At 36.0% G+C, this 27,277-nt stretch overlaps 1 protein-coding gene across 1 annotated transcript in view; it reads left to right on the plus strand.

Annotated features, from left to right (window-relative positions):
• TTN (titin) overlaps window positions 1–27,277 on the plus strand; it is a 241,668-nt gene that overhangs the window by 7,500 nt on the left and 206,891 nt on the right. Inside the window, 37 exon segments of the mRNA XM_026852428.1 lie at window positions 750–1,043; window positions 1,253–1,400; window positions 1,873–1,992; window positions 3,035–3,172; window positions 3,984–4,121; window positions 4,594–4,731; window positions 6,368–6,643; window positions 6,757–6,876; window positions 8,003–8,284; window positions 8,555–8,620; window positions 9,063–9,321; window positions 9,628–9,688; window positions 9,802–10,014; window positions 10,742–10,884; window positions 11,548–11,753; window positions 11,868–12,098; window positions 12,621–12,865; window positions 13,562–13,785; window positions 13,901–14,065; window positions 14,152–14,320; window positions 14,837–16,527; window positions 16,625–16,906; window positions 17,165–17,431; window positions 17,573–17,845; window positions 17,954–18,217; window positions 18,344–18,604; window positions 19,136–19,396; window positions 19,966–20,229; window positions 20,322–20,582; window positions 20,754–21,014; window positions 21,438–21,698; window positions 21,782–21,923; window positions 22,013–22,178; window positions 22,383–22,614; window positions 23,192–23,476; window positions 23,576–23,701; window positions 25,704–25,892. Of these exon segments, the coding sequence (XP_026708229.1) occupies window positions 750–1,043; window positions 1,253–1,400; window positions 1,873–1,992; window positions 3,035–3,172; window positions 3,984–4,121; window positions 4,594–4,731; window positions 6,368–6,643; window positions 6,757–6,876; window positions 8,003–8,284; window positions 8,555–8,620; window positions 9,063–9,321; window positions 9,628–9,688; window positions 9,802–10,014; window positions 10,742–10,884; window positions 11,548–11,753; window positions 11,868–12,098; window positions 12,621–12,865; window positions 13,562–13,785; window positions 13,901–14,065; window positions 14,152–14,320; window positions 14,837–16,527; window positions 16,625–16,906; window positions 17,165–17,431; window positions 17,573–17,845; window positions 17,954–18,217; window positions 18,344–18,604; window positions 19,136–19,396; window positions 19,966–20,229; window positions 20,322–20,582; window positions 20,754–21,014; window positions 21,438–21,698; window positions 21,782–21,923; window positions 22,013–22,178; window positions 22,383–22,614; window positions 23,192–23,476; window positions 23,576–23,701; window positions 25,704–25,892 (9,122 nt within the window).

The raw sequence follows: 27,277 nt of genomic DNA on the forward strand, positions 1-27,277 counted from the left end.
CATAAAAAAATTCCTCTCAAAGAAAATCCAAGTTAGAAAGCCTGTTAAAGCATTTTGAAAAATGCTTTAAAACTATGTGCTAGGATTAGAATGGAATTTTTGGAATATCAGAATTTAGAAACTAGCACTTTCCAAGTGACTATCAATTATTTTGTCTGAGATTTGTAAATGTAAGTATGGGAAAAAATACAGGCCCTAATCTGAGCGCGTGTATGGATGACTTGTGGAAATGCGATGTGGTGCAGGAGTAGATACAGTTATTGCGAGGTGGCTGCCACAAGATATTTTTACAAAGAGCAGTTACACTAATCATTTTGTCTCTCTACGAGACCAGACCACAACTATAGTATGTACTACCCACAGCCTGTAAGACTTTTATATTATTCCCATTAGGAGAATTAAGATAGAGTAAATGGAAATTAATAATGTATTTTTACATTTTAAATATATGTGCTTCAGTAAAAATGCCCTTTGACATTTGCCCTGATTTCTGTTTGGAAAGCTAACTAAGCTACTCCAAAAACGTGTTACAGTTATGAGTATGACAAAAAGACACATTAGACATAATGTTGAAAACAGATAAGTGTAATTTACAAGTAGAACACCTCAAAAACTTTTAGAAATTAAACTACAAAGTACTGAAGAATGCCCTAAATGGGGAATGAATTCAAGTTCAGGCTGAAGTTGTTTGTTTAGTTTTCCTTGTATGACACTACATTGATTTTGTTAATACCTTATTTCTCCATTAGATCAGTTTCTCCTGCTGGAAGAATCTCCACCTCACCTATTAGACCAGTGAAATCTCCATCCCCAATCCGTAAAACACATGTAGTGACAACAGGTGGGGCCGAAGTCCTTCCTCCTTGGAAGCAGGAAGGTTATACTGCAACCACAGAAGCTCAGATGAAGGAAACAAGAGTATCTACAAGTGCTACCCAAATAAGAACTGAAGAAAGATGGGAGGGGAGATATGGGGTCCAAGAACAAGTTACCGTTAGCGGTGCTACTGCTGGTGAGGTGGCAGCTGGTGCTAGAGAGGTAAAGTCTATTTTTTGGAAAGAGCATTGGTTTTGCTCTATGTGCTAAATGGAGTCCAAGAGGCTGTGTGTAAAAACGTGTGTGTATCTGCTGTTGAGTGAGTTCTGTTGCAAATATTTAAATGCTTTTTTGCAACATTCTGTAACTTGTTTTGTGCTTCTGAATGTATGCAAAACGTGAAAAAATGTCTTTTGATGTGACTAATATAGGTGAGAAAGGACAGTGAAAAAACAGCAGCTGTTGCTACGGTTGTTGCTGCTGTGGATCAAGCCATGGTGAGAGAACCACCTCCAGGTGTTGTAGAGCAAACTTCTAAAAGGACAGCAATGACTGCAGTCCACGTTCAACCTGTTCGGGAGCAGGTAGAAATAGAGCACAGACACTCTATGATTTCCCCTTTATCCAACATGCAAATAAGGCATGATTCACCGTGAGGAATTAACAAGATATTACCCAGTGCACTGCAAAAGCATGCATACTCATATCGAGCATCTGGACTGTAAAGGAATGCTCATGGATCACTTAGTCCCTTGCTTTCCATCATAGCAGGATTGAACTAATTATTCTTAAACTGCTTTTAAGTTTAAGAATGCCTTCTATGAAAGTGATCCTGTATTCTCCCTTATCATTTATTCTCTAACATTATTCTTACACTGATGAAGTTTCTCCTCTAATACCCTATTTATAATTTCCCCACTAGGAATAAAATAATTCTCTCTTACTATTTTTCCTTCACTACCATACCTCTCTTATTTTTTCTTCTCTTCTTTTGATGACAAATTTGTTAAAATGAATTTTAAGCCTTTTTTTGTTTGTTTGTTGCTTAAAAATCAGATGAGAAAGGAGGCAACGGTAGTAGTTACCAGTGATAAAGCTACAAAACAAACAGTAATATCAAGAACTAGAGAAGGAATTGTTACTTCACAAGAACAAAGGCACATCTCTCATGAAAAGGTGAATACAGATGTTACCAATGATCATCATACTCTACCTTGTTCAAAATCTAATATCCCATCAAAAAAAAGACAAGCCTATGAACAAGACAAGTGGCATACTGAAATATTATTTTCTCCTTTTATATACATTAGTTTTAGTTTACACTGCTATCATTCTGTCTCTCCTTGATGATGACTGTATTTTTTTTTTATTTCAATTCCATTATTAATACCTAAGAATGTGATAGATAAACTTGCAAAATAATAACTTAGAAAAAAAATCTATTTTTTTATATATTGTATAGTGATTTACTAGATAGTATTCTCAATCATTTACAGATCTGACAAGTAGGAAATACCTCTTAAATTTTCCATATTTTTTTCCTGGTTTTCTTTCTAAGCTTGCCATTTGTAGCCTGCTTGCTTTGTTGGCAGCACAATGGGTCAGAAAAACTCATTCTGCATTGAAATAAATTTTGAAAATACTGATTTGATTTCAGATTATGTTAGCATGTGTTTTATCAGGCGAATGTAATTTAATGGAAGACCAGCTTTTATAGAGAAAGTGTTCTTGCTCTAGAAAAATAGTTACATTTGCATTGTGTTTGAAATACGTGAGGAAGAAAGTGTAACTTACCTTTAAAGTACGAAGAAACAGAAATCCACCTGAGCAAAACCTTACATGTTTATGTGCAAATTACATCATGAACTTCTTGGCAAAGTGAGAGGTGTGCAAAAGTTGTTTTTAACATCCTACACTTTCTCAAACTGATTATGATGCAGGACAGTTTTTCTCTGATCCAATATTTTTATTACTGCTTTCAGTAGCAAAGCAAGCATTTGTGGTATGTTTTATTATTCTTATGCTAAATGTATATATGTTTTATAAAAAGTCTGTTTATGTTGTAACTGTTGTTTCCAGACTAGATGATTTTGAAATCCAGAGTTTGTCATTTTTCCTCCCTTTCATTTGTATCTTCTTTTCCAAATGTATCGAAAATCACAGACCTTAGAATTTTAAAGAATATATAATTTAAACTTCTTTATTTGTAAACATTCAGATACAAAAAGAACCAGAGAAAACTCCACTACCAACAGCAATAATTGCCACAGACAAAGCCAAAGAACAAGAAAGAATATCAAGAGCTAGAGAAGAAGTATCTACCAGACATGAGCAAGTGCACATTGCTCATGAAAAGGTAAAAAATGTTACAGATGTTTAAATCATTGTTACACTCTACTAAGTTCATAAAACCTCATTTTTCACTGAATGTGCTAAAAACCTTTGCTCTGCTTTTTCATGAAGAGACGATTACTAACTGAAAACTTTATGAAACAAATTATTCCAGATGTAGGCCCAGTATTACAGGTCCAGTTCTACTGACTTTTATGGCAGCTCTGTCTACAGAGGAATAGTGCAGCTGCCCTTCCTACAGAACCTTTGAGCATTATGGCTTTTATTGCCAGGGTGCTCAGAATTTCATCTGATGCTTAATGACCTTTGCTTTTTGTCTGAAGTTAGATTTCTGAAGATAAATTATAAAGGTTACTTCTCACGGTATGATATGTACCTATGGAGTTTCCTTTAGTGAAGTTCATATTTGTATGAGGACTGAATGTATCTACTAGGCCATATTGTGGAACGATTGTTTGATGGAGTAACTGATGAAGTAGTTCCATCTACCCATGAGAATAAATATTAAGTCAGTAATACTTATTTTTATGCAAATGTTTTCTACAAAACATAACAATGATATATCACAATTAACTAGGAAGTAGATTCTTCTCTATTTCACACACAGATTAATGTGATATCTTAATGACTTTGAATACACATCATTCAGCTAGTCTATAACTTGTTCTGTGCAAAGGAATTATTCCATTTCTCAGGTGATGTTTTTCTCTTACTGATACACATTCTGAAACCTTATCCCAGTTTCCCAAAAAGATGTATAATTTTGGCAACAGGCATAATTAATTACTATTATTTTTCTTTACCATAAAAACTAGATAAGAAAGGAAGATATCAAACCTTCTGTACCTAAGGTAGTAATTACCGCTGATAAACCTAAAGCACCGGTCATAATATCGAAAAGTAAAGAAGGAATTGCTACCAAACAAGAACAAGTGAGCATAACCCATGAAAAGGTGAATAGAACTATTAAAAACATATTTGTTTTCCTATCCTTTCTTCTTTATAAACCTTATGTGTCCCTCAAAAAAATACTAACCATACATTTCCAGCTCATTTTATCTGATTTATTCCACTTACAAACTTTTAGAAGTACTGCTAATTAGACTATATTATTCCACCTCTACCTTTCTGTCCTAACTGCTTTAATTAATAGGATGACCCCAGTTCTCTTCTGACTGACCTTTGGAATGGACTTGAAATGCATTTTAACTTTTTTTTTTTTTTAAATCATTAGTTTTATTTAAATAGGTGTCAGGATGTAACAATACTTATCAGTGTACATATAATACAAAGCTGCGTGCAGTGCACAAGGATCTAACCTCTTAATTGTCCTTCCCTGTTCCCATTCCCAAATGCCTTCCCATTGTTCAAACATCTTTCCAGATCATATGTAACTGAAACTTTTATTTCTGCTATAATAATTAGATTAAAAAGGAAGCTAAGAAAACTACTGTAGTTCCGAAAATAATTGCTACTGATAAAACCAAAGCACCAATCACAGTGTCCAGAACTAGAGAAGAAATTACAGCCAAGCAAGAACAAATCCATCTAACTTATGATCAGGTGAATATAGCTGTTGCAGGTGTGAAATGCACTGTTACAATTTGTTTTATCTGCAGACCTCACCTTTTAAGACTTACTTGGGTACAATAGAATGCCCTCAAATTAATTCATGATAATATACCCATCAAGTGGGATGATTGTCAAGTAACAGAGTCAGTGTGATTCTTTCTAGTGATAAAGAGGTTTATGCCTCACTCTGTTAGGAAATGCCTCTTTAATGACTACAGTCAGATTTCTCTGTGAAAGCCTACTCCCTACCAATGACTTTCAAATAATGTTCAAATTTCTGATGCTGCTATCTTTTTCTACAAGAGGGTTCCTTGCAATCTTATGGTTGTCAGATGAAGCAACCTCTCTCTATTAAGATTTAATTGTATTGTTCTTTCTACAATGCAAACTTTAACATCCATTCAAGTGTGTCCAGTTTATTACTTCTGACAATCAGATGCTTGTTGACACAGTTTTGTTCCAGTAGGACTCTCGCAGCAGAAAAGCTTTTCTATTATAAGACAGCCAGGAGCTGTCATATGTGTAAGAATAACATAGTTGCCAACAGCTTTTATTTAAAGTCTATGTATCTACTTTGTTAGAAATAGTATTGTACATTCTTAAAATACTTTTATAAAATATAATAAAAGAGCATAGCATATAATATTCACTCAGGGGAGTCAGACTGCTAAGAGCTACTTTTTAGATAATGTAAATTAGGGTCAAATTCAAGTTGGTATAAACAATAATTGTGAGATCTGCAGTGATACTGAATAAGAGGTCTCTATTACCTAAATATCTGTAAACAATCACATTTTTGCCTTGCTTAAGCTTTTTTAGTTTAAGGTGATAATGATTTTAAAATCAGCATGAAATTATCTGTTAGTTTTTTTCCCATCTACAAGTCATACATTTCATATGATCTGTTGCTACATTGAGATCAGTTATGACAATAATAATAATAAACACTAGTAGTAGTAATCATCCTATTACCTGCTGTTTGCTGATTGGGCAGAAATTTGGATCCTGATAACATAGAAGTTGACAGTATTTATAAGTTATTAGAAACAAAAAAGAGTCCTGATACAAATGCATTCTTTATAATTTCTCAGAAAGCTCAGTTTTTCTTTTGTAAAATCCTGTAAAATAGATTATCACCAAATTAATAGATATGCCTGAGCTGAAATTTTTTATGGGTATATTCCTTAGTAAATACATTCACATCAGATGATAGACACATTCTCTACATTTTTAGTAGCATCCAACAGTTATATGGAGCTGATGACTATACTGACTTTAAAATTATGTGCCTCCTAGACAAGTAGCCATAATTGTGACTATGAAGTATTGAAAGTAGGCTTGCATACAAATAATGATATATGTAAAGCACGCAAGCATAGCTCTATGTTCTGAATATGCACAGATAGAGCTAAAAAAAAAAAAAAAAAGTCTGTATTTGAATCTACTGTGAAACCTATTTATGGGTGAACACATTTGATGTTTACATTATTAATTTTGCATATCTATGCACTCTTTCTTTGTCAGGAATATACGTTGCTGAACATTGTATTTATAAGTATTTTCCATATATGCAAGCCTTTAGTATAGTGATGAATATTTGTATAAATTCTGCCAATGTTATCCGTAGACCGAAGCTGGAAAAAGGGCTGAAGCTGTAGCTACAGTTGTTGCAGCAGTTGATCAGGCACGTGTTCGATCACCCTGGGAACCCGAACAAGCAGATGAAGCTTATGTAAAGCAGAAAACTTTGGCATATGGCTATAAAGAGCATGCTGTTACAGACCATGCTGCTGAGGCCCCAGCAGAACGTCATGTTGTCACTAAAGAAGTTAAAACAGTCTATGTTCCTCCTGAGAAACATATCGCAGCTACTGAAAAGAAGGAAATTCAGTTATCAACAGAGGTTAGTCTCGGTTTACATTACATTCTTTTCCAAAAACTACATCCCAGTAAAATCTGTTCCAGTTTGGAGAGTGGCATCACGTTCTCGACAATTTTTTTCATTGCTTTGCATAGATAAAAAGAGCAACAGAAACTGAGAAAACAATTCACATTGAACATCCGCGACCCCGCACAGCAAGTCCTCACTTCACAGTCTCAAAGATTGCTGTTCCTAAACCAGATCATACGTATGAGGTAAGTAGTGAAAACTGTAGCCAAGATGACCAGCATTCTTGTTTATTAATACCTGGTAGGTCACCCATTCCAGTTGATTTTTCCTCTCCTCCAGTATGGTTCTTTCCCAAGAAGAAGAGTTGTATACTCTCTGCAGTAGTTTTTGTTGCCTTCTTTGAATAATAAAAAGCAGTGTTGTAAACAGATATATGGACTGCTAAAGTGTGATTTGTAATTTAGTTATTTAAACAAGCTTATAATCTGTTTAAGGATGCAGCTTCAATACTTCATGTCATGCAGAGAAATCGTAAACTTTTCTCATGCAACTTACATTTTATAAAGAGCAGAAGTATCCCTCTACAATCTTATTATGTGCATCACAAATTGAAAACAGTGCTTCTTTCTTCCTTGCAGATTACAACATATTAAGCTGATTTTGAAAGAGGAAAAATCCAGACTGTATAATATGACATCATCCATTTTAATGTTATCATTTCCATTCTGTTTGACTCCTTCATATAATATTGAAAGTTACCATTTAATTAATTTCCTCATTCAAGCATACTTTCTCTCTTCACCTGGATTTTAAAAATGCACTTTTTTCCTCTCAAACACAATTAAACACTATAAAAAGTACCTAAAATATTTTTCGTTAAAGATTTATGTATATTTTCCAAAGTTATTACACCTACAATAGCATTTTGAAATCTCTTTGATTATTTTAATCACTGACAGTTACATAATTAGTAGTATTGTTTATTGCAGTATCAGTCTGATCAAATGGAAAGCTAAGGCCTCAAGTGAATAAATTTAGAGGACATTTCTCACTGGTGGACTTAAGAGCTTCTTGACCATTTAAAGAACAAATTCTAAAGTAAAAAACCAAAATATTTGAATGTTAGACACATAAAAAATAATACAAGGATATTATATCTCTAGAATTCTACTACTTCAGTCTAAAATTATAATTCATTTTTCTATCTATCTATCTATCTAATCTATCTATCTAATCTATCTATCTTCTTTGATGTCAACAAAAAGTAACTAAGGAAGGAACTGGTGCATATGCAAGATTGCTCAGGAAATTTACTGTTTCATTTGAAAACAAGAGAACAACAAAGCTGTAACTTTTTTTTCTGTTCTCTAGGTTTCAATAGCTGGATCTGCCATGGCTACTCTGGAAAAAGAGTTATCAGCTACTACTGCTGCGCAAAAGATCACCAAGCCTGTGAAACCACCTCAGCTAAAGCCACACGAAGTCAGGATAAAAGCAGAGCCAGCTGCCCCTCCACAGTTTCCTTTTGGGGAGGCTGCTGAAGCCTATAAAAGTCGCTATGATGTTGAGACTAGAAAAGAGGCAGGTGTAAGCATTAAAGGTGAAGCAGTGTGGGAAGAACACTTGGTGTCGAGGAAAGAAGGTGAAGCAAAGGTATGTTAGTAAGCAAGTTTGCATCACTTTGACTGACTTTCATCTTAAAAATGTAGCATAGTCTCAGTTTTCTCATTGTAATTTTCCACTTTTACAGCATTCTGCTGACTTTTATCTCTTTGTTGTTTTACACAAATCCTTCTAAGGACCTAATATTTACCTATGACAAGCAAAGAGCTCTCTTTACCTAATTTATTTTCTTATCTAAATTCTTCTGTTTATGTCCTTGGCTTTGTTAGGTGTTTATTTACTGTTCTTTAAACATCCTAGGTGACAGAAACTGCCAGAGTTCCTGTACCTGCAGAAATCCCTGCTACTCCACCCACCTTAGTCTCGGTAAGTAATTTGTATGTAGATTAGAAGAGTTACACTATGTTTTTACCTAACCATGAAAATTTGGCTTTATGTAATCTCTCTCTGTATTAGACTGGCAGACATACAGTTTATCTCTGATACACACTATCCTCAATGTTTGTAACGGGGTGATTCTTCAATATTATGTCACATAGTAGGTTGACCTTTGCTGCAATGAAACAATTTCTCACCATGATCTGCATAAACATCAATGTACCTTTTCATTTTCTGTTAATAACAGTAACATTCAGGGATCTCAAATACAGTTTCAAATACTTCCCTTTGGAAAATGTATCTTTTTTTCCTGGGTACACTGCTGAACAGAACACTGTTTTGAAGTAGACATTAAATTCTCCATTCAAATGGGTTTTAGTTGTTTAATAGTGAAAATATATACTGACTGTGATATTTTTTTGTCATACAGGGCCTCAAAAATAAGACTGTGACTGAAGGCGAGTCTGTCACTCTGGAGTGCCATATCTCTGGTCATCCTCAGCCTACTGTGACATGGTACAGGGAAGACTACAAGATTGAGAGCTCAATGGACTTCCAGATCACTTTCAAAGCAGGGCTTGCTCGCCTTGTGATTCGTGAAGCCTTTGCAGAAGACAGTGGAAGATTTACCTGCACTGCTACCAATAAGGCTGGGAGCGTCAGCACATCTTGCCAATTATATGTGAAAGGTATGTGTATTTATCATTGTAGGAAAATTATAAATTTTGTTAACTACATATTACTTGTAATGTAATTTAGACATTTTGTCAGCTCCCAAGTAGAATATATGCCTTGAATTGTATTCTAGGGCTGTTAGTTAACAGGGCTGGAAAAAGGCCACTTATGGCCTGATGGACTCTTGCTTCCTCAGTGGAAGTACCGGGCCCTCTGAGTGAACTAACTACTTAACCTTCTCTCTCTTTGTGTCAACTAAACTCGCTGCTTAAGCACTATTAAAAGATTTTAAAATCCACTATATCATATTTGCCTTTCAGTTTCAGAAGAAATTGAGACTCGAGAAACCATTTCTGAGAAGGCTGTTAAAGAAGAGAAACGGTAAAGTTACTTTTCTAAACAGACTGCTCTTACTGTGGTCATTAGTTTCCTGGACTCTGTTTATAAGAGCTTCATACATCAGCTCACTTACTTGCACTGAAATCTTATTTCAGCTATGTGGAGACAAAGGACATTGTAATGGAAGATGTCTCTGCTGCAGCAGAGGAAGTATCAGGAGAACCCATACCTCCTTTCTTCATAAGAAAACCCATAGTACATAAATTAATTGAAGGTGGGAGCATTATTTTTGAATGTCAAGTAGGGGGCAACCCAAAGCCACATGTCTACTGGAAAAAAGGTGGAGTTCCTCTAACGACTGGCTACAGGTACTTTGAATATAATGCACAGTAACTATTTAAACATAACTTCTAAGAATATTTAATTGACAGTACCTTAGTTTTGATTCCCTTATTGATGCTGAGCCAAACAACATCACTGATTTAATGAAATTTTATTTTTGAAATGGGAAAATCATAGGATCATGTCTTAATGTGAGGCTTTAGAAGACTGCTAAGTTTTAAAATATACTTTAAAACTTATATTATTCAAAAGACCATAAAAGGAGCAATGCTACATATCCTTAAACACAAATCAGTTTTGCGTTTATTTTTGTTCTGTTTATGTGGTGTTTGCATTCTGTCTATACAAATATAGAAAGCAACACACCTTCTAGCAGAGGAATAACACATTTGTAACATTCTTGAAATATATTGTGCTATAATGACCCATATTAGGAAAAACTATGTGCACACAGCAGATAGCATTTTACTGCGTCTAATAATGAGATCTCTGATATTTCAGTGCTGCTGTTTGCATCCCATTTATTTTAGTGACAACAGAAAGAAAATAGACCTGTACTCTAGTTTCAGCATGGTTACTTTTCCTACACTGTCCTGCAGATTCACTGAGTGAGAATTTCCTGCAGAAGTTTCTCTTTTTTTGTCTTGTACAAGTTAGGAGTGATTCTTGATTAATTTTATAACTGAAGGCAAGTTCACTAAAAAGTCTGTTCATCAGAATTATAGAGAGCTTGTGCTTTTCTGTTTTCTGTAGATACAAAGTGAGTTACAAAAGAGAAACCGGGGAATGCAAACTTGAAATTTCAATGACTTTTGCCGACGATGCCGGAGAATATACTATTGTTGTTCGTAATAAACATGGAGAAGCTTCTGCAACGGTCTCCTTACTAGAAGAAGGTACATTGTAGATTAAATAAATGAGAAAAATATTTATTAAGATTAACTTTAAAAGGGAAATACATTTTAAATTGTGCTGCAAAGTCTTTGCAGCTTTGTTTGGTCAGTTCAGGAATCATAAAGGGAGATCTGGTGGCTCTGTATCTGCAAGACAGAGTATTTGACATCAGGTTTTTGAAGGCCTTAAATTCTTTCCTTGGATGTGTGGCTATAGGAACTTTCTCCTGTTGATGTCCATAACAGTCTACATAACATAATACATTCAGAGAGTGATGTGAGGAAAGGAGGTTATTAAGGTTAATAGAGTAATAGGTTGTTCTATTACAGGGAAAGAAGCCAACTCTTTTTTTTTTTTTTTTTGACCTTGTAAAAATGCATAAAAGTTTGAAGGAGACAGAGCCACACTGAAGAAACTGTAAAATAGTCTCTATGTGTGTTTCCAGTTTGAGAACTAGAACACCTAAATAACACAGTAAAACTTTTACCTGTTTATAAAGCTCATCTGAAGGCATCGGTCTTTGTAATTTTTTACTGTTTGTATTTTATTAGCTAAAGAGACAGAAACTGTGCTTGAATCTCCAAAACCAGTAAAATAAGTTTATACTTGTTTTCTCTATTCAATCTAGTAAAACTTATCAAAATTAATATGTTTTTAATTCTTAGCTGATTATGATGCCTACGTAAAATCGCAACAAGAAATGATGTACCAAACTCAGGTGACTGCATATGTACAGGAACCAAAAGTGGCTGAGGTAGCCCCAGCTATTTCATATGGTGACTTTGAAAAAGAGTATGAAAAAGAGCAAGCCCTAATTAGGAAGAAAATGGCAAAAGATACAGTGATGGTCAGAACTTTTGTAGAAGATGAGGTATGTCTACCACTCCATACTCATTTTGTATTCTTACATTTTACCAGTACAAATCACTTCTTTATGAGGTGACTATCTGACACACAGAACTAATGATCTTGTTTTTCCATATAGGAATTCCATATTTCTTCTTTTGAAGAAAGACTTATCAAGGAAATTGAACTCAGAATTATTAAAACCACCTTAGATGAACTTCTTGAAGAAGATGGAGAGGAGATGATGGTTGATATTTCTGAATCTGAAGCTATAGAAGCAGGTTTCGATTTAAGATTAAAAAATTACAGAACCTTTGAAGGGACAGGAGTTACTTTCCATTGCAAGACGACTGGATATCCATTGCCAAAGGTACCCCAGACCTGTGTGACATCAATCTATTTAAAATACTATCTGGTGCTCTACTTGAAAAATCCCTTAGCATCTCATTGTCAGACGTTCTACATTCTGCATAGAAAACAACAAATCTCAAAGGAAATGCAGTCTTTTGTTTTCAAATCAAGCTGAATTTTCCTTGTCACTTAATAGAATAGCGTTAGGTTGGTTAGACAGTTCAGAGATACATTAGATTTAAGTTGGTCTTGCTTCTGAGTATCTCATAAGTTAGTCCACAAAAATGGAGAACACAGTAACAAGTCCAGGCTTTATATCTGTTTGTAGCTCCAAAACTCATGTTTGAGGCTACTGTGAAAATGTGTTGCTTTGTTCTTACTTATTTCCAGTAAAAATGTTGGTGTTAACACATATACATAGGGTGTGATTATGCATCAGCTGAAAAAATAGGAAGTTAGAATATGTTGTATGTGTGAGTTATTACTGGATCTTTGTCTTTAGGAGAGCTCACATAGTATTCCACTGTTTCTTTCCATGCAGATTGCATGGTACAAAGATGGTAAGCGCATAAGGCATGGAGAGCACTACCACATGGAAGTTCTGCAAGATGGCAGTGCCAGTCTGCGTTTGCCTGTTGTTTTACCTGAAGATGAAGGAATTTATACTGTCTTTGCCAGTAATATGAAAGGAAATGCAATTTGCTCAGCAAAACTCTATGTTGAGCCAGTTGCACCCACAGCAACTCCAGGTTATATGCCAGGACCAGAAGTTATGAGAAGATATAGGTAGGTACACAGTAGTATAGAGATTTCATGAAACTTCAGTCTGCTGTGATAGACAGTCCAAAAACTCCTTACACAGCAACTAAACAGCTTAAGTTACTAGAGTCTGCATACATCCAGAGAAGTTCTAAATGCGGTTTTCATGGTTTATATTGATTCATGTGCCAACTATTTGTCTGATTTGCCTTCTTAATGAGCAGTGCTGTTCCCAGAGTACCATCATTCACATGCATATCCAGCCACAGTATCAGATTTGCAACCTCAGAAACCATATTTATTTCTTAAAGTATTCAGGTGTTGGAAAAAAATTCTTCTGCACTTGGAGTTTTAGTACTGTGTGCAACTCTTATTTCCCGCCCCTTGAAATAGCTGTATTTCTATGACAGAAAAAATCCTGCATTGCCATGTACTGTGTTCTGTCTCCATATGCATACACACAAGCACAGACTTACACAGGATTACATCCATATATGTACAGTACCTAAACCCCCAAATTTCTCTGGCTCTGGAGTATCCTAATGCTATTCAGCTGTACAAATTCCTATCAAAAACCTAAAGAAAAGTGACTACACGTAAAAATTAATTTTGTCACATTTTCTCACATAAATTGATTAACCTCTTTAAAATAAATTATACTAAAGGCAAAAGCTGAACTCTGTTTATCATGTCATACACATCTGTCTTATCTTTTTCTTCCAGATCTCTTTCTCCACGCTCTCCAAGCCGATCTCCTGCCCGCAGTTCTCCTTCTCGTTCTCCTGCCCGCAGATTAGAAGAAACTGATGAAGGACAACTAGAGAGACTATATAAGCCAGTTTTTGTGCTGAAACCTACATCGTTTAAGTGTTCACAAGGACAGACAGCAAGATTTGACTTAAAAGTTGTTGGCAGACCTATGCCAGAGACATACTGGTTCCATAATGGTACATCAGCCTCATTGTTGTCAACAAATAATCTTAAAAACCAATTTTATATGTGTTTTACATCTTGTTGAGATACTGTTTTCAGTGTAACTTTCTTTTTCACGCATGTCTGCAGGTCAACAAGTGGTTAATGACTACACCCATAAAATAGTTATTAAAGAAGATGGCACCCAGTCACTGATCATTGTTCCTGCTATGCCTGATGACTCTGGAGAATGGGCTGTAATTGCTCAGAATAGGGCAGGCAAAGCTTCCGTCTCAATGACACTGAGTGTGGAAGGTATCTACTGTGCACACTGAGGAGTGTTTATTAAAAACCATGGTTACGTCAGTTCCTCTTGTGATATCTTACCCTTGCTCTTTCAGCTAAGGAAGACCTAGTCAGACCACACTTTGTGGAAAGGCTGAAGAATGTTAGCGTAAAAGAGGGCTCCAGACTGGAGATGGCAGTGAGAGCTACTGGTAACCCTAATCCTGACATTGTATGGCTGAAGAACAGTGACATCATTGTACCTCATAAATATCCCAAAATAAAGTAAGCAATTCTATTTTCTTTAAATAGTAAAGGAGTTCCTTTCCAGAATCACCATTCTGCAAAGTGCCTCCTACAGTGTGCTGAACACCCTTGCTTCCGTAGAAGGGATTCACTAAGGGCTTAGTCCAATGGCTACTGAAACTGCTAACAGCTTTTGCATTGCAGCAGGGCTAAGAGATATAAAATATTTTGTAAGACTCACTCCATTTTTTCCAGATAGTGTATTTTGTATTCTGCAAAGCCAATGCATTTACAACAGAGATTTAGGAACCTTTATCTGTCTCTGATTTTGAAGCCCTCTGCAGGCAAAACTGCCATTGAATTCCAGGCTGTTTTTTATTATCCTTATCTGTTTGATTCTTAGGCACTGCACTCATAAACATCAATAAATGTAAACAGCATGTTTAGTTCCTGGGAGATTTGCCTTTGGAGGCTTTGACCTAATTTTGGAGAAGGGCAAAAGTGAATGACAAAGAAGTACAAAAAAGTTTAAATAAAATTGTTTTAATATTTCAGGATTGAGGGAACCAAAGGGACAGCTGCCCTTAAAATTGAATCTACTGCCAGGCAAGATGCTGCATGGTATACTGCTACTGCTATCAATAAAGCTGGGCGAGACACTACTCGGTGCAAAGTAAATGTTGAAGTTGAACATGCAGAACCTGAACCAGAAAGGAGGTTAATCATTCCAAAAGGAACTTACAAAGCCAAGGAGATTGCAGCACCAGAGTTAGAGCCTCTCCATCTGCGTTATGGTCAGGAGCAATGGGAGGAAGGAGATCTATATGACAAAGAAAAGCAACAGAAACCATTCTTTAAGAAAAAGCTCACATCTTTACGGCTCAAGCAATTTGGCCCAGCACACTTTGAATGCAGGCTTACACCAATTGGTGACCCAACCATGGTGGTGGAGTGGTTGCATGATGGAAAACCCTTGGAAGCAGCTAACAGGCTCCGCATGATCAATGAGTTTGGGTACTGTAGCCTGGACTATGGAGTAGCCTATTCCAGAGATAGTGGAGTGATCACTTGCAGGGCAACTAACAAGTATGGTACAGACCATACATCTGCTACTCTGATTGTGAAGGATGAGAAAAGCCTTGTGGAAGAATCCCAGTTGCCAGAAGGCAGAAGGGGACTGCAGCGAATTGAAGAGTTAGAAAGAATGGCCCATGAAGGTGCTCTTCCTGCAGTTGCAGTGGACCAAAAGGAAAAACAAAAACCAGAAATTGTTTTGGTTCCTGAACCTGCAAGAGTCCTGGAAGGTGAAACAGCACGATTCCGCTGCCGTGTGACTGGCTATCCTTTGCCCAAGGTCAACTGGTACCTCAATGGACAACTTATTCGTAAGAGCAAAAGGTTTAGACTCCGTTACGATGGAATCTACTACCTGGATATTGTGGACTGCAAATCGTATGATACAGGAGAGGTGAGAGTCACAGCAGAGAATCCAGAAGGCTTTATTGAACATAAGGTGAAACTTGAGATCCAGCAGAGGGAAGACTTCAGATCTGTTCTTCGTCGTGCTCCTGAACCCAAACACGAGCCTGTAGTGACAGAGCCTGGAAAACTTCTCTTTGAGGTACAGAAGGTAGACAAACCTGCAGAGGCAACAACCAAAGAAGTGGTGAAACTGAAAAGGGCTGAAAGAATCACTCACGAGAAGCTTTCAGAGGAATCTGAAGAGCTGCGTAGTAAATTCAAGCGTAGGACAGAAGAGGGCTATTATGAAGCCATCACTGCTGTGGAGCTTAAGTCTCGCAAAAAAGATGAATCATATGAAGAAATGTTAAAAAAGACAAAAGAAGAACTTCTTCACTGGACCAAAGAGATTCCAGAGGAAGAGAAGAAAGCACTTCCTCCTGAAGGCAAAATCACCATTCCAACATTCAAACCAGAGAAGGTTGAGCTTAGTCCAAGCATGGAGGCTCCCAAGATATTTGAACGAATTCAAAGCCAGACTGTAGCCCAGGGGACAGATGCACACTTCCGTGTGAGAGTGGTGGGCAAACCAGACCCCGAGTGCCAGTGGTTCAAAAATGGTGTGCAGATTGAAAGGACTGACCGTGTGTATTGGTACTGGCCTGAAGATAATGTCTGTGAATTAGTCATCAGAGATGTGACTTCTGATGATTCTGCCAGCATCATGGTGAAAGCATTCAATATAGCTGGTGAAACTTCTAGCCATGCTTTCCTGTTAGTACAAGGTAATTTAAATTCTCCTACTTTTATGCTACTGCTTGTCATAATGTGTTAAGTCTATACGGTCAGTGCACTGTTGACTCACTGCATATTATTTTGCAGCCAAGCAGTTAATCAGCTTCACCCAGAAGTTACAAGATATTGTGGCTAAAGAGAGAGACTCCATGGCAACATTTGAATGTGAGACATCAGAACCCTTTGTCAAAGTGAAATGGTTTAAGGATGGAATTGAGATTTATTCTGGAGAGAAATACAGGATGCACTCAGACAGAAAGGCTCATTTTCTTTCTGTGCTAGCAGTTGAAATGTCTGATGCTGATGACTACAGCTGTGCACTGGTTGAAGATGAATCCATAAAAACTACTGCAAAGCTTACTGTTGAAGGTGAGAAGCACACAGCTCTGTACCATGCAGTACTGTTGAAGTGAAATCAGCTTCAGGAAGAAGTAAAACAATTTAAACTGATGCACTAAGAAATGTCCAAGCTGCTTTCATATTCTTGGAATCCCGTATGAAAGTTTGGAGATATATTTATGTAAAATGGTTACGCTGTAGATAAATTTCCTGAGGCTTATTTAGTAATAAATGTTTTCATCAGGGGCATCTGAGCTTATTCATGAATGTAATTATTTTTGCCTGTAGGTGCTGTGGTAGAGTTCATTAAAGAACTTGAGGATGTCGAAGTACCAGAATCCTTCTCAGGTGAACTTGAATGTGAGGTTTCCCCAGAAGATGTGGAGGGGAAATGGTATCATGGTGACGTTGAACTCACTTCCAATCATAAATATGTGATTGCATCCCGCCGTGGTCGCCAAATTCTCACTATTAAAGATGTTAATAAAGATGATCAAGGAGAGTATAGCTTTGTTGTTGATGGAAAAAGGACTCGCTGCAAACTGAAGATGAAGCGTAAGCATTTCTAATACTTATGTTTTCTATATATTATAGCTTCTGTATATTATAGCTATATTACTATATCCCATACTGCCTTAATAATCAATATCCTTCTTATCTGTTATGAGGATCAACTAACTTCATTTCATTCCGCAGCTCGTCCCATGGCTATACTTCAAGGACTTACTGATCAAAAAGTTTGTGAAGGAGATATTGTACAACTTGAAGTTAAAGTCTCCCTAGAAAATGTGGAAGCTGTCTGGATGAAAGATGGGCATGAAATTCAATCAAGTGATCGTATTCACATTGTGTTGGATAAACAGTCACACATGTTGCTGATAGAAGATGCTACAAAGGAAGATAGTGGAACTTACTCTTTTAATGTTCCTGGTCTTGGACTGTCAACCACTGGACGGATCACAGTGTACAGTAAGTCATTATCATGATTTTGAAGGTGTGTTTAATTTTTAGGTCCTTTAGGATTACTTTCTAAAGGCATAGGTTTTTTCATGATTAATATTTTTTTTAACTTGACAGGTGTGGAAATAGTGGTGCCTCTAAAAGATGTTCACGTAGTTGAAGGAACAAAAGCTATCCTCGAATGCAAAGTTTCAGCACCTGATGTGTCTTCCTCCAAATGGTACCTAAATGATCATCAGATAAAGCCTGATGAACGTGTACAAGCTGTATGTAAAGGCACTAAGCAGAGGCTGGTGCTTACCAGAACCCATGCATCAGATGAAGGACGTTATAAACTAATGGTTGGCAAAGCTGAAACAAGTTGCAATGTCACAGTTGAAAGTAGGTTTCCTTTAAGATGCACAGTTCTTTGTGAAATTACTTCTTTAAATGCAAAACGGTGGAAACAACTAATATATTTGTGATGTGGTTTTTTTTTTGTTGTTTTTTTTTTTTTTTTTTAAATAGAAATTCAGATTATTAGAGGTCTTCATGACATCACCTGCACTGAAACACAGAATGTATCCTTTGAGGTCGAGCTGTCCCACTCAGGAATTGATGTAATATGGCAATTCAAAGGCCAAGAAATTAAGGCTGGTCCTAAATATAAAATCGAAGCACGTGGCAAAATACATAAATTGACAGTGGTGAAGATGATGAAAGATGATGAAGGAGAATATGTATTTTATGCTGGAGAGAAGAAAACATCTGGAAAGCTTATAGTAGCAGGTTAGTAGGGTTAAAGTCCAAGATTTTTAGTTCACTGTGACTTGAAAACAATGTTAAAAGCACTGTATTTTGTAATTGTAGCAATTCTGCTGTTTCTGTACTTTTTTTTTTTTTGTCTTTTAATTTATCTTTTTTCCTATGTTGTTCTTGCTTTTTTGTGATTGGTATAATTTGAATTAAAAAACCCTTTTAATTAAGTGCTAATATATTTTGCTAAATTAGAGCCAAATATGGAATGCTGTAGTATGCTTTTGTTGTAATTAAGATTAAAAAGTAGTTTTTGTCTTGAATGTTCAGTATATGTGTGCTGACAATAAAAATAATAAATATGAATAACTTAGGAGAGAAGTAAGAAACATATTTTTGTGATGTTCAGGTCACATTCTATTCTTAATATTTCAAGAATATTTATGGGCATGCTGCAAATTAGGGCAAAGAATTCCAGCATCTACTTTTCACTTGGTTGCATTTCCAGATGGGGGAATGTTGAACAGCAACACAACAAAAACATGTTCTTTTGCTTCCCAACAGGTGGTGCTATTTCAAAGCCCCTTACTGACCTGACTGTGGCTGAGTCCCAGGCAGCTGTTTTTGAATGTGAAGTGGCAAATCCTGAATCAGATGGCCAGTGGCTAAAAAATGGTAGACCATTACCTATGACAGATCAGTACCGTTCTGAATCTGATGGTGTAAAGAGAAGGCTCAATATCCCTGTCACGAAACTGGATGATATGGGTGAATATAGCTATCAAATAGCAAGTTCAAAGACATCTGCCAAACTGAAGGTTGAAGGTCAGTATTTTTTATAACTAATTGATGTCTTTAAGATGTCTTTAAGACTCAGTCCAGTATCACTCACTGTGTCTTGGGTCAGGCCCTAAGATACAAGCATATTTTTCTTCATATTTTGAAAATATTTTTATATTATGATGTGCTTTCTGAGGTAGCAAGCTGTGAGAGACCATCATCTGAGCAGGATGTGACACAAGCTTACTCTACTTTGGAGTCTTCATACTTGGAATTTAGCATGGTATTTTAATAAAAACACTTTTTACTCAAGGTACAGGCTAACAGGTATTAGAAATTCACTCTTTGCTAGTTGTGCAGTAAACATATAAAAAAAAAATTCCCTGTTTCTCATGGTTGCTACAAGTTAATGTTACTTTTTGTGTTCCCAAGCACACTATTTCACTGGAAACTGTATAAATCAATATATACATACTAGGTTTTAAAATTAATCACCATGATTCAGTTTTATTAAGAAGATTATATTTACTATAATATTTATTTTTTGGTCCATTTTGTCAAGTGTGGTGTTTGTTTTTTTTTTTTTTGTTTTTTTGTTTTTTTTTTTTCCCTAGCTGTTAAGATAAAGAAGACACTAAAGAACTTGACTGTGACAGAAACACAGGAGGCAGTTTTCACTGTAGAACTGACCCACCCTGACGTGAAAGGAGCTCTGTGGATTAAAAATGGTGTTGAACTTGAATCAAATGACAAATATGACATTTCAGTGAAAGGCACTGTTCACACACTGAAAATCAAACACTGTGTTGTCACTGATGAGTCTGTTTATAGCTTTAAGCTTGGAAAGATAGGAGCAAATGCCAGACTTCATGTGGAAAGTAAGTCAATCTGGTTTGAATATTTGCTTTAATGTGTGGTTTGAAATTCAAATCAAACACACTGCTGAATCTTGCTAATTTTTTTCCTCAAGCTGTCAAGATCATCAAAAAGCCAAAGGATGTGACTGCTTTGGAAAATGCTGTTGTCTCCTTTGAACTGAGTGTATCCCATGACACTGTACCAGTCCGATGGTTCCACAAAAATGTTGAGCTTAAACAAAGTGATAAATACAAGATGATCTCTCAAAGGAAAGTTCACAAGCTTATGCTGCATAACATATCTCCTGCTGATGCTGGGGAATACACAGCTCTTGTTGGGCAAATTGAGTGTAAAGCTAAACTGTTTGTGGAAAGTAAGTATTGTAAGTTTGTAAGAAAGTAAATATATGAATTGCTAGACCAACTCATATTGAACAACTTGACCTGACACTTCATAGCCTGTTACTCTTGGTTTTTTGAAGTCTTACACACACACTGATTTTTAAAAAAAATTTTGTCTTTTCCCCCCCCCCTCCCCCTTTTAGCCATACACATCACAAAGACCATGAAAAATATTGAGATTCCTGAGACCAAAACCGCTTCTTTTCAATGTGAAGTTTCTCATTTCAATGTGCCTGCTGTCTGGTTGAAAAATGGTGTGGAGATTGAAATGAGTGAAAAGTTCAAAATAGTGGTCCAGGGGAAACTCCATCAGCTCAATATCATGAACACAAGCAGTGAAGATTCTGCAGAATACACATTTGTCTGTGGAAATGACAGAGTCAGTGCAACTCTGACCGTAAAACGTACGTAAAAATTAAATTAGCCAGAATATTTTACAGTTACCAATAATAGAGTTTGTGTTAATACATGCACTTGGTGCAATTCAGACAAAACCAGCACTGCTGTAAAGGAGTTTTCAAATAACCCTGAACAGCCTTGATTACATTTTTAAAAGAGATCTAGAAACACTGACCTTGAAAGTTCAGGCCAACATGCCTAAACTCCAAATCACCATAGGAGACAGATTATGGGTTCCTATGTCATTTGGAAGTTTTGGGAAATTTAATTGTCATTGATTCTGGAGACGGAGCCTTCCTTTTAATTATAACAAAAATCAGAATCTGTCTTAAACAATTTTAATAATCTCAGATCCAGTTAACATGTGTTTCAATAAAGCAAAAAAAAGAACAAAAAACCCCAAACCATGTCCATTTCTTTTCTTTCAGCCATCTTAATTACCTCCATGCTAAAAGACATCAATGCCGAAGAGAAAGATACAATAACATTTGAAGTTACTGTTAACTATGAAGGAATCTCATATAAATGGCTAAAGAATGGGGTAGAAATAAAATCAACTGATAAATGCCAGATACGAACAAAGAAGCTCACACACTCCCTCTCCATAAGGAATGTTCATTTTGGTGATGCTGCAGAATACACTTTTGTTGCTGGAAAAGCAGCTTCATCGGCCACTTTATATGTGGAAGGTATTTGCCCTCTCGGTATATTTAGTGACTTCTATTGGCTTAAATTGCATCATGGCACTCATACTACTTTTTTTCTGCCCTAGCTCGTCACATTGAATTTAGGAAGCATATTAAAGACATCAAGGTTGTGGAGAAGAAGAGGGCTATTTTTGAGTGTGAAATTTCAGAACCTGACATTCACGTCCAGTGGATGAAGGATGGACAAGAACTCCAGATTGGTGACAGGTAAATGATTGCTTCTACACTATATTGACTTTTGTTATGTATTTTCTTCAAGGAAATAACTTGCTCATTTTCTTTTCTGATGTCCTTAGGATGAAAATTCAGAGAGAAAAGTATGTCCATCGTCTCATCATTCCTTCCACAAGAATGTCTGATGCTGGTCAGTACACTGTAGTAGCAGGTGGAAACACATCCAGTGCCAATTTGATAGTGGAAGGTCGTGACATTCGTATCAGAACTGTCCGTAAAGATATTCAGGTATGGCCTATACATAAGAATAAATATTTCATAACTTTGTCACTCAAAGAATAGTGCAAAGGAAGTGCAATCATATCTAACCAGTTAGAATCCTAACACAAAAATCTGTATTCATAAGGTCAGGGCCGCCTTCTAGGAAACTGAAATGTGTGACCATTTGTAAAAACAAATGCTATTTCTAATATTTATTCTACTTGTTCAAAGGTCATTGAGAGACAAAGAGCTGAAATTGAATTTGAAGTCAATGAAGATGACATTGAACCACAGTGGTACAAGGATGGTATTGAGATCAACTTCCAATATGAGGAAAGATACAGTTATGTGGTGGAGAGGAGAGTTCATCGAATGAGCATCTTTGAAACCACTTACTCTGATGCTGGAGAATATACTTTTGTTGCAGGACGGAATAGGAGTTCTGTTGTTCTCTATGTGAATGGTATGTGTCCCTGAAAACAATGCTTTGACTGTATCTATTACCCTGTGTTGTTCTGATTTCTATATAACTTTTCTGAAATTCTAACTCTGAAAATAAAATTTAAAAATTAAATCCAAATTGAATCTTATGTCTGGAACGCTACCAAAATCCTCATGTACGTGGGTGTTTCTTGCTCTACTGAAATAGCTGTCTAGCTGATGAAAATGCTATAGCAGTTCTTTTTCCCAGTGTATTTATTTAGATTAGGAAATTCTCAAGTCCAAACAAAGGTAATTTGTTCATATGGACAAATACATATTGCCAGAGGAATCAACCTAACAATTCTTGGACACATTCTGCCAGAAAACACTTAGGCCAACACAGCTAATTATGGTAAGGCACTTCCCGCTAGATCATTCCCTGTATCAAGGAAAAGGGCAGATTTTTATGGGCACACAAGTTTGGGAATAATAAGATTAAAAAAAAAAAAAAAATCCTTGCTAATATTTTTAAAGTCTTGATAAATATCAGTAATGAGTTTTCTCTCTGTCATTCTTTCTCCCCTCCCCTTTCCCCATCACTCCCTTGTAATTTGCAGCTCCAGAGCCACCTCAGATTATTCAGGAGCTAGAGCCAACCACTGTGGAGTCTGGCAAACCTGCCCGCTTCTGTGCTATGATATCAGGCAAACCTCAGCCCAAAATCTCCTGGTACAAAGATGATCAACAACTTTCTCCAGGTTTCAAGTGCAAATTTCTTCATGATGCACAAGAATATACTCTATTGCTGATAGAAACTTTTCCTGAAGATGCAGCAGTGTACACCTGTGAAGCAAAAAATGACTATGGAGTTGCTACAACTTCAGCTTCACTTTCAGTGGAAAGTGAGTTTCCCATGCTCATAGCAGTGTCTGTGAAATGAGATTGTCAACACGTGTGTGATCTTCTTCATCTTTAAAAATGATATTTTTCTTATCCTTTAGTCCCAGAAGTTGTTTCTCCTGAGCTAGAAGTGCCAGTGTATCCACCTGCTGTCATAATACCACTGCGTGATGCTGTTACATCCGAGGGGCAGTCTGCTTGTTTTCAGTGCAGAGTTACAGGGACAGGTGGGTTTAATGAAATCCTGTATATCTTTTCATCTCTCAGAATTTTTCATCTTGAACTCATAAAAAAATGCAACAGTATATGTGCTGGGATAAGTCTTTCCCTAGTTACTTGATATACACACACGTATCAAAGTGTTATTTGCTGACAACTATCAGTTAAGTAGGTCATATGTCAAAGGTGGCATCAAGCATGGAAGTTATAAACTGTCATAAACATTAAGCATTTCTAAAAAGAAGGTCTGTTTCAAAAAAAAAGTCTTTGGAGACTTCTCAGCATTTCAAATTCTAACTGTTGTTGGAAAAATGTCAGTGAGTAAAATGCAGAGTTTCAAAACACAGTATGATGGTGGGAAAGTATTATCATGTTAAATGAACATAATGAAGTTCCTGATGACATACAGTGTCATGATTTTCCTTAAATAATTTACTAGTTTCAGTTACATAGAACATCATTCTACAATTAATTATTTCCAAGTTAACACAAAGCCATATAAAACTACCTTTCCTCACTTCAAAAATGGCCTTGTATATGACTAATAATAAAATATTCACATGATAAACTGCAGAATATGATCCAGTTCCAATCCCCAAGAATTTACAATTATTAAAGGTAAATAAAACTCTAAATTTAAAAATAACTCTGAGTGATAGCTGTGTAAAAATCCTCATAAAATTGATAATAGACATAGATACGAAAATAGATGTAATTTGCATTTTCATCACTTGAAATCAAGCTACATTTAAAAAAAAAAAAAAAAGAGTTTTACAACAAATATGATTCTGATCTAGAAGTGGTGCTAAATCTAGAAAAATACATGTTGGAAAGACTGGCCTGTTCTTTGTGCAAAGCATACTCTTGTAACTTTTTCTACAAAAACTGTATTTATATGAATGTGAAAGTTACATGTACAGCACAGAGCATAAGGATCCTTTCATCTAGGTCCCCTTTCATAGAATCATATAATTGTTTAGGTTGGAAAAGACCTGTAAGATCATCAGGTTCTACCTAAACCTAATGCTGCCAAGTCCACCACTAAACCATGTCCCTAAGTGCCACATCTACACATCTTTTAAATAGCTCATGGGATGGTGACTCAACCACTTGCCTGGTCAGCCTGTCCCTATGCTTGACAGCCCTTTTAAGTGAAGAAATTTTTCTCATTGAAAATTTCCTTTATTGAATACTGTATCCAAATGGAGTTGCATATCTCTAACTTGTGTTGTGAAGACCTTTTATATTAGGTTAGATAATATATGATTGCAAATACAGTTGTTTAAGAATACACACTATGCAGCTGGCTATTGAAAACAATGTGTCTTTCTTCTGATAACAGTCGTAGCACACTCTTTATGTAAAAACATTTGATTAATGACGTAATGTAGTGCCAGGTGGAAAGGCAAGGTTAAAGTCTGCTTCAGTTCTCTTCTCTCCCGTCTACAAGAAACTATACAAGTCAAGTAACACAACTTTTTGTATAGGAATTTTACAAATATACAAAACCAGGATCTTTCTTTAGAAATATGAGGTGTAAAACTTAAGATATTTGCAACAAAAAGCGGCATGGTACTGTCCTTAGCAAAAGAACATTTTGTTTTAATTTATTTAATCTGTTCAGCTCAACCTAGTGATTTTATAGCCTGTTTAATCAGGCAATTGTAACAGAATCCCTTTTTAAAAATGATACTCTCTCTGATTTTAGTAGTAGCAAAATATTTTTAAATTTATTCATTAAGAGGGGAAGGGAAAAACTATTTTACTCAGGAATATAGCAGCACCAGAATCAGTTTTCCCATACAAATATTTCCAATGCAGAAATGAAAACTTTAAAGCATCAAGTAGGCGACTTTCTACTGATCATACATTACCAGAGTAATACAAGGCACATTTAAACTTAAAAAAGATACTTGAGATTAAGATTTCTGACAGATAATAAATATAAAAAGTGTTTATTTACTAGTCAAATATCTTACACTTTTTTTCTTCTTTCTGTTCCTTGAGCAGATCTGAAAGTCTCTTGGTACAGCAAAGAGAGAGAGATCAAGCCATCACGGTTTTTTAGAATGACTCAGTTTGAAGACACTTACCAGCTGGAGATTGCTGAAGCTTATCCAGAGGATGAAGGAATCTATACCTTTGTGGCTAGTAATTCTGTAGGCCAAGTGACAAGCACTGCTACCTTGAAGTTGGAAGGTACAGTGTGCAATTAAAGAAGATGTCTTGTTTAGGTCATGTTCCAATACTAACCTTAATATACACTGATGATTATATGTGAGTCATTGTTTGTCATGTTGTCTTTTAACTCAATTAATTGCTACTATTTACAACATCCACAGCCTACATTTATGTCTCCAAAATATAGGTCATACACAGGAAAACTTACTGCACGATTTTTCAGCGTTTCATGAACCTCACCTTTTCATTCTTTCCAGTATTAGAATCTGTCATGCACCAAAGATGGTAGAAATCCTTTTTCTAATAGAAGTGCTTTGCTTACTCATTCTTTGATTTGACCATAAGGAGAATCTAGTAGGAGCTCTTGTATAAAATGAATTACTTAAAGTGTTGGAAAACATGTTAAATAGAGGTGTATACCAGGTAATTGGGCAACTGAAAAGAAATAGTTTACGTTCACATGAATTGATGAACTGTTGACCGAAGTTTAGATAATTTGCTATTTAAGTTCTATATTGTCCTTGATATTATTTAACCATAAATATTTTGTTTTCTTTTTGCAACAGATTTTATAAATGGTGAATTAGAATAATTCATGCTGTTAATTTGCAAGTTAGAAAAAAAATCTTGAATGAGAGAGAAAATTTAGTGTAGGGTAAGAAATTAAAAGTTGGCATGCTTCTTTTCAGGATTTAAAAATGTTGAAGAAGTTACATCAGAGTCCCATTGGCATGTTTCTTCATCTGTTAAGGAGGAGTCTATTGGCCAAAGGCCCACCTTTATCCAGCCTATTTCAAGCTGCAGGGTATGCAGTGGGGAATCAGTCAGATTTCAAGCTAGAGTCTCTGGCATGCCCAAGCCAAAAATCCAGTGGTTTCATAATCAACAACTAATGTTGCCAACAAAAGACGTAGTTTTCCACTTTGATGAGTCTACAGGCACAGCTATACTGATAATAGTAGATGCTTTCTTAGAGCATGCTGGCCAATACTCTTGCAAGGCAAGAAATAGTGCTGGAGAAACAACTTGTACAGCTACACTTACAGTGACTGCAGAAGGTAAAGCCCCATTTTACTTCGAAGGGATTCAGTTTGTTGTATACCACACTTCTATGTTGTTACTAATGCTCTTCTTTCCTTGTTTCACACCTTTTCTTTACCAGCTAATGTTAGTAGTACCCACCCTCTGTAACCCAGCCACTCTCATTTCTCCTGTTCAAGCTATAACATACAGAAATTTGCAAATTTGTATCTTGATATAGGTCAAAGCATAGCATTTTACTGAAGGCATTCAGATTTTTAAAATAAGTAATTATGTGATCTTTATAGCATTGACCGAGGTATTTTGTGCCATCCTTAGGAATATAAAAAAACCCACAAAAAACAAACACACCCCCCCCCCCC

The sequence above is a fragment of the Athene cunicularia genome, assembly GCF_003259725.1.
Source record: "Athene cunicularia isolate RWA chromosome 7 unlocalized genomic scaffold, athCun1 chr7_part1, whole genome shotgun sequence".
Taxonomy (NCBI): Eukaryota; Metazoa; Chordata; class Aves; order Strigiformes; family Strigidae; genus Athene; species Athene cunicularia.